The 8442-nt window shown below is 43.1% G+C and overlaps 1 protein-coding gene across 6 annotated transcripts in view; it reads right to left on the reverse strand.

The window, feature by feature from the left end:
* Positions 1–7856, reverse strand: part of LOC114559743 (genetic suppressor element 1-like) — a 24691-nt gene extending 16835 nt beyond the window's left edge. Inside the window, exon 1 of one of the 6 annotated variants that reach the window (XM_028584578.1) lies at positions 7717–7856. Coding sequence is in view for 1 of the 6 variants with exons in the window: in XM_028584573.1 (XP_028440374.1) it covers positions 5417–5504 (88 nt within the window). In the remaining 5 variants the exon portion in view is untranslated. The other 5 variants (XM_028584577.1, XM_028584579.1, XM_028584574.1 and 2 more) reach the window with 5 other exon arrangements.
* Between the last annotated feature and the right edge of the window lie 586 nt (positions 7857–8442).

Below are 8442 nucleotides of genomic sequence, written 5' to 3' on the forward strand. Positions count from 1 at the left end.
TGCCACAAAGCCACACAGACAGATAACAAATAACCGGTCAACCTAAATCTAACTGCTTTGTATGACAAATCTAATGTGTGTAATGTATACAATTAACATGCGTCCAGCTTCTGACGGGTATGATGTGTTTATACGCCAGAAGACAATAGGGTACACCAGATGTATGATTTTCTTTAATGTTAAGTACTCTACTACTTTCTTTCCTTGTCTTTAGTCACTACTTTCCATTATTTCTTTGACTGCACCTATGTATTTACATGTCATGCCGATAAAGCAAATTGAAACTGAAACAGATAGACAAAAAGGGAAAGAGATAAAGAGAGTAAAAGCTCAGGTCCTGACAGGCTGTGTGTGTGTGTGTGTGTGTGTGTGTGTGTGTGTGTGTGTGTGTGTGTGTGTGTGTGTGTGTGTGTGTGGGTGTGTGTGTTTGTGTGTGTCTCTGCTGAGCCCAGCAATCAAGGGAGAGATGATAAGACAGTTTCTATCAACTCTTTCTCTCTCTCCTTCCTCCTAACTCACTCACTCTTTCCTCCCCGTCTCTCCTCTCTCTCGTTTATCTCAGCATACTGGAGCTTATTTACCAAAAGTCAACACACGTAATCTCTCTGTTTCTTGCTTTCTTTCTTCCTTTTTTTTTCCCTACAGTCTTTTGTTACAGGCTATTCCTCTGATATTTACTCATGTTAATTCACAAACACACTAACATATGCATGTGAGCATAATCCAAACATGCAAACAGACACACTCACCCTCCCGCTCACTGTTCTCCTCCTGCTCGTCGTCTTTCTGCTCCTCTGTGAGACTCTTTCTCTCTCTCCCTCTCAGCCTTGCAGCTGCTACGTGCTCACGTGACCTCTTTTCTATCCACTTCCCCCCCCCTCCTCCTCCTCCTCCTCCTCCACCGTCCCCCTCCTCCATCTATCACCCTCTCCATCCTACCTCCTCCTCCTCTCGTCTGTCACTCTTTCTATCTTTCCATTTTCTCTCCTTAGCTGTCCCTTCTCTCTCTCAAACTGTGCGCTCTGTCGTTTTCTTTTCTCTCTTCATTCTTCATCCTTCCTCCTTTTGGCTCACACACTCCGGGGAGGTTGGAGGGTGGTTGGGGGGTGGGGGGGGGGGGGGAGGGGGATGGGGGGTGTCGGAGGGAGTAGAGAGAGGAGGAGGATGGTTTAGGGTGATGACGGGGAGGGACTGTGTGTGGTTTGAGCTGTGTGTGTGTGTGTGTGTGTGTGTGTGTGTGTGTGTGTGTGTGTGTGTGTGTGTGTGTGTGTGTGTGTCAGCGGGTAGTGTTAACCCTCCATCCATCACTCTGTCTCTCTGCTAGTCAGCTCTGTCTGCTTTGGGGACAGGGGTGAGGTGGGGGGGAGGGGAGATTTTCTGACAGTGACCTTTCACCCTTCACCTCTGACCTGTGCTGCCCCGGACAGCAGGAGGTTGGAGGGTGAGACACACAACTGCCCTAAATACAAATTAAGACATTTAACTCTGTTTTGGAGCCTTTTTTTGAAAGTGATGACTGAATGAATAAACACAAGCAAAAGGCCAGTCTAGCAGCCCCATGAGGCTGTAATGTTCATTGCACACCAGAAAACTGTTGGAGGAATAAAAAAAGAGACAACTTTGCTATTAATCAATGTTGGGGAAAAAAAATAATTTAAGTTTTGGCTGAGGATGGTGCCATTGGAAAGGCCATGTTGTAACCACATCAAAAAGGTTTTATCCTCGGTACAGTTGCCATTACAGGACTCTACACTGTCAGTACCGTTTCTGCTTAACTGTGCTTTGAACTTGAATATTTTTTGCAACTGCGATATGATTCACGATATTGGAGGAAATGATCATATTGCATCCTTTTTTCTCATTTTCATTTAAAAATGTATAGGGATTTTGGCCGGGTTGGATCAGTGGGTAGAGTAAGCGCACATATACTGAGAGGTTTATGCCTCAACGCAGAGGTCCAGGGTTCGAATCCGACCTGTGACGATTTCCTGCATGTTTCCCCCCCCTCTCTCTCCCCTCTCTCACCTAGCTGTCCTGTCAAAATTAAAAGGCAGAAAAGCCCCAAAAATAATCTTAAAAAAATAAATAAAATGATCAGTGTGATTTTTGAATTTCTGAATGCTAAAAATCTATTCAGCCACTGTGGAGATAAAAAGATCAAAAGACAAGAAAAATGTCTTGCATGCTAATTTGAGGGCATATTGAGGAGTAGGCTAACATCAGTAGGCTAGCTGTGGGTGATTTCAACATAATGACCCAGGGAAACATTAAACATTTGACCAAGGGAAAAACGTTGAGAACATAAAACAGTTTGAAAGTTCTCCTTATTGTGTCATATTAAGATAGAGCATAGATACGCTCCCATAAGTTGCTTATAAACAAAACCGCAAAAATACTTGAAATTTGGAAAACAAAACTTGAAAAGATAAATAATTTGAAAGTACCTTCAGGCATGTGACCGTTTGATATGTGAAATTAAAATTGTTTGCATACTAATGCTAGCGTGTGGTAACATGCATGTGGTAAGTTACAAACGTGCTATCATGCAACATAGCTACACACATACTATGATTCAGCATGTTAGCATTAATCTCAAAGTACTGAGGCCATGGCCATTAGTATATTATAATTATATATTTTCTATTTTAGTTTGAAAGTATCATGTGTCTGATGTGTATAATTTGCCCTGCTGATAGCACTAAAGGAAAAGTTAGTGGGTCAACAAAGTAATTACGATTCATCCTCTGGGAACCATCAATGTCTGTACTACATTTCTTTGCAATTCATCAAACTTTCAATATATTTATTACTCAGGACCAAAGTGTTGGACCAATTGACCATCGGTGCATCGACCAACTACCGTCCATAGAGTCACCAACCTGCCGTGGCCAAAAAATAGTCCAGCGTACTGTACATACGCCACAAACTAATAATAAAACTACCACCTCTGCCAAAATGAAAAAGGAAATCCGGGTGTTACTCTATTTATCAACACATAAACACACAATCACACAATCACACTAGGCTCTGCATGACGTAAGTGATGTATGACATGTTGAGGCCTGTGTCTTTGACACCCTTTTTGTGTCTCTTGCTCTCTCTCTTTCACTTTTGCTCTCTCTCTCTCTGACACACACAAAAACAGACACCGACTACACAGGGGGACTGTGAGGACAGCAGGGGGGGACCTGCTCTGCCCCGTCAGCTCATTAAAAAAGCCCTGTCTGTGTGTGTGTGTGTGTGTGTGTGTGTGTGTGTGTGAACAGGGGTAGGTCATTAGGATTGAAGAAGAGGTTGTACCACACTACCTACTCATTAACCCTCATCACGTTGGCATGTCTGATCGTGTGTCGGCTACTGTGTTAACACTTAACATTAAATTGACTATCCTCGTTTGTGTTTACGAACAGTTACCTAACAGTAGACCAATAATGAGTTTACACAGAAACACACACACACACACACACACACACACACACACACACACACACACACACACACACACACACACACACACACACACACACACACACTCTCTTAACCCAAAATATGCTCTATTTAAGTTTAAAGACATTATTATTTGGGCTCCTACAGCTGATACCAATCATAACAACAGCTACTGTTGCTGTTACAATAGCTGGCAGACTTTTTCAAATTCCTCTGAGAAGCACACACACAAAGAGAGAGAGAGAGAGAGAGAGAGAAAGGGAGGGAGGGAGAGGAAAAGTAGCCAAATGTTTTACAGCCTCTTAAACTTGTCTGTAATAGCAGTCAGAGTGGCGTCAACACAGCAGTCTCCAGGGTTACTCCGGGGGCTGCTAAATGGCTTTACTAGCTCCAGTCACTCTGCAGCTTGCACAGAAACACTTAACACTTCCTTACAATCCATAAACAACGAACACACTCTCCCACTCCAGCATCTCACACACTCACGAATACAGAAATAGGCACGCAAATGAACATAAACATCCGAAAAATGACATAAGACAGAACAACAAAAAACCCATAAATGAGCCATCTGTGGAAATGCATGCAAAGACGGGCACATACAGAATTAGCTGACTCAAGATTAAGGCATTGCGTGCGTCACAAAACATATGCATGTGACCCCTAGGGACCAAACAGCCAGTGTGCATTTATGGTCCTGGGATAAATGGAGCAGAAAAACCACACACTGTAATAACCAACACCTCCAGCGAAAAAACAAACAGGAAGCAACATCCAAAGGCACGCTGGAGCAAAGAATTAGCAGCATGCAGCAGGAAAAGAAACAATAGAGAAAGTATGTGAAGTGTAGCAGTCATTACTCTGTTTTATATTAAACAGTGTGTCCACGAGAGCAGAGCCCTGTTTACTGTGCAATCATAACAGAGTCACGATGTTAGTGAAAGGTCTATAAATTATCACCGCCACAGCTAAGAGCAGAAATGTGAGCTGTCAGCAAAGACAGGATGGCTACACTGGAAAAACTCTTCCTCTGTTTTGTTTTGTTCTCTTCTCTTCTCTCCTCCCTCAAACTCAGACCTTCACTTGCACCTCCTCCTGTCTGCAGGGCACTTTTCCTCTTTCAGTGACCCCTTCTCCGTGTCTCTAATCACTGTACATGTCTACGAGCTTCTTGTCACTGTCTGTCAGATACAGAAGGGAGATATAAATAGCAGCTGTTTTGGGACCCTTTCTCTATCTGTCCGCGTTATCGTTTCTTTGCCTTGTCATTTCCTCCTCACTATCTCTTTTTCAGTCTTCTACCACTCATTCGACAGCCTCTACCATCACGTCGGCCGCAATACTGTTTTTCCCCTCAGTCATCGATCTCTTCTGCAGCGTGTGGCTCAGTCTCGCCTCTCTCTCTGATACGGAGATGATGCAAAAAGATAAAACAATCTCTCCGTTTGTTTGGGCGCCTGGCGGCATCTGACACTTGCCTGCAGGTTGTGTGTGTGTGTGTGTGTGTGTGTGTGTGTGTGTGTGTGTGTGTGTGTGTGTGTTAGCGTTGGTGGTAAAGGTGTATACAGAAGGTTGTCAGACAGTTGACAGCCACAGTTCCCCCTCTTCTGGCCCACGGCTGGCTCTGCTCACCAGGTGCCAACACCACAGCGGCTAGACCTCAACCATCTGAACAAACAGGAGGGGGGAGAACACACACAGACACACACTCGCTGCACAAAGGTGTACGAAGACAAACAAGACTAGCAGATGCACATAGACTGGTCCGTCAGGCAGGTGTTGGATAAGTATAAAGTGCATGGTGTAATTGAGGTGTGTGCTGCGAAACAACTATCGCTGTAGTAAACAATGATGTTAGTGTTGAAAGAGTAACATTCAAAGTGAAGTTTGGGTCAGCAAATCAGAGAGGAGCGGAGTCTCTGTGGAAATTAAGTTTACAGATTGTATGGATTATTTGCTCATGTATTACCTCTGAATAGATTAGACTGGAGCAATGGGAAAAGCAGCCTTGGCAGTTGATGTATTCCTGTCATCACCTCTGTCCTGTGTGTCAGCATGTATACCAGACTTTTGGCTGTCAGCTGTAACAAAATAATTTGCTTTGTGTCTCCATGTTGTGCTTGTCCAACCTGTCTTATTGTTGTCTCAAAAGATTAAGCCTATGCAATATATATTCATTCTGTAGTACAGTATATATATATAATGTAGTATTCAGGATGACATTTTAGGACATCACATTTAAAATATCACAGCTAAATTACAAACAATCGCCAGTCTGGCACTCTACCACACTACACTACACCTAGTACAGAATGGGACTATTTAAGTAATACGACACTGTATTTAAAAGGTGCAACTAACGACTGTTTTCATTGGCTCCTAAACTGTTGTTTCTGAGGTCAAGAAGTTTGAACATCCAGAATGCCTTAATGTGATCTTGGAAAATTACAATTCCATGACGACTGTCTATGATATTGCTTATTAGGCTCCAGAACAGATGCTAAATGGCAAGATTGTTTACTCAAATGCTGTTTCGAAGGTCAAGGAAGTATTATTTTCTGAAATTAACCACTTAATTGTTTCGGTCTACTAAACATTAGAAAATAGAGAAAAATATTCACAGGTCCCAAGGTGACATCTTCAGTTGTCTTGTTTTGTCTGAACAGTCCAAAACACAATGATATTTACAACTATAAAAACAACAACATAGAAAAGCAGCAAATCCTTCTGGTCATGCTCGAAATTACCTTAAATAAATGTCCTTCATGTTTGATAGATTATCAAAATAGTTGCCTATTCATTTTCTGTCAATCAGATAACGGACTTTACAAAAGTTTCTAATAATATGAAACTACAGGAGATAGGCCTAGGAGCCTAGGATCAACTAATTATATATATACCACTGAGTAGCCTCAATTAATTTAGAAATAAACTAAGTTTTAATAATTTAAAGAATTAAAAGCACTGGGGTTAATCTGAAGCCATGGAGTGTATGAGCAGTGCAGGCTAGGTTTAAAGTATCTATATGAGAAGGAGGTAATTAAAGAGATTGGAGGTTTACTCAGTAACCCCTGCTGAGCAGCTGGTCTGCGGCAGGTCAGGAGCAGCACATGGCGCATGGAGCGCGCCTGTGTGTGTGTGTGTGTGTGTGTGTGTGTGTGTGTGTGTGTGTGTGTGTGTGTGTGTGTGTGTGTGTGCGTGCGTGCGTGCGTGCGTGCGTGCGTGTGCGTGTGTGTGTGTTGAACTCCACCTGCAGGCTGTGTACACACAAAAGCGACGTGATCCGCTTGACTGCTGCTAAAGCGCCCGGCGGCATCTATCTCAACCAAACAATACAGTCGCTGTTAAAGGTCCCGGATTAAAGAGCGACTCCTCAAACTCCCATGGGTACTGTGTGACAAACCATCACAAGGAAACTGGGTGACACACCGCTGTGTTTCAGGTCTGTCTTGCTTGTCAGTTAGGCCTTTACCAGGGGCAAACAGGAGCGGTGTATGATCACCGACAAGTTTGACAAGAAAGATAACATAACAAGGAACCACAAACACCTAAAACAAGCCTCACCTTCTGCGGCTGCGTCAAGACAGACAACGAAACAGGAAGTGGAGGATACTAAGTTCAAAATAAGAGCATGCAATTTCCCCTACAGGACGATCGATGATGTAAAAAAGGTCATTGTGTAAAAAAACGCCAAGAACGCTTTATTTTGAAAAATGTCACCAGAAGCAGTTTTCTCCTGCTGGCTTCACACTGTCCGTCAAGATGAACCAGTTTGTCTGATTATTGCCGTCTGATTCAATCACACATGCTGCTCACTTTGAGTGTTGTAGTCCACAGCAGTTAATCTAAAAATAGCCTCAAAGAAAAGTCTTTTTTCACTTCCTCCAACAGTCCCTCTGAAGTAGTAGCCTAGACAATAAAAGATCAAATGTAGGCTAGCCTACAAAATAAGGATATTACTGCCCATACACATCAAAGCGAAACTGCTACCATAACAGAAAACCCAATATAATAATATTGTAAGGTATAAAAAAAAAAAAGTCATAAGGTCATTAGATAAAGTCACATCTCAGCAACACAGACGTTATCCAAGCAATAATGCAGCGATGGTTTCACAATTTAACCACAAGTTAACTTTAAAAGCAGACGCAGTAGTATAGGCCTACGCATAAATGAACGACCTTATTATTCACTTCAGTGTAGGCTACAACAAAGCAAACCCCGTTTCGTTTTGTAGGCTACCAAAACAACAGAAAACAGGCAACTTACCGCCTCACCAAAGAAAAGACAATCCTCGGGTTTTGCTCATCCTTAGGTGGATAAATTGTGGTTCTGTGCGCAGCGATATATTGTGTGATCTCCCCGTAACCACCACAACACACACCGATGTGTGATGTGGGAAGGAGAAGGACAACACGTTAACTGTCCTTAGGGAGATTGAGAGCGAGCGAGCGAGCGAGAGAGAGAGAGAGAGAGAGAGAGAGAGAGAGAGAGAGAGAGAGAGAGAGAGAGAGAGAGAGAGAGAGAGAGAGAGGCGGGGTATGAGGAGAGGAGAGGAGAGGAGAGGAGAGGAGAGGGAGGGAGGAGGAGGCGGTGAGCACCTGCTCCACTGATGCTCCCTGGAGAGTTGAGCGATGGAGAGAAGGAAGATGTGGCCCCAGACTGCTGATACCTCACAGCCTGGACATGTTTACTGTCCACTGGAGACAATCAGATCTATTCAAGTCAGCTCCTCCTGCTGCTGTAAACTCCAAGTACACAGGAGTACTAACAGGCTAATTTCACTCATCATGATAATACTATTGATCTACTGCTGCTGCTGGCAATAACCTACTACTCCACTGTTTCTACTACTAGTAATAATAGCCTGCTATTATTATTATCATCATCAATAGGGGGGAAAAAATCTGGTGTGGTGAAGAAAAACTAAAATTTTTGGAGGGAACTTTGAAGTCTCATGGATACACTCAAGTAGGCTACAGCACCTCAAAAATG

The sequence above is a fragment of the Perca flavescens genome, chromosome 8 (assembly GCF_004354835.1).
Source record: "Perca flavescens isolate YP-PL-M2 chromosome 8, PFLA_1.0, whole genome shotgun sequence".
Taxonomy (NCBI): Eukaryota; Metazoa; Chordata; class Actinopteri; order Perciformes; family Percidae; genus Perca; species Perca flavescens.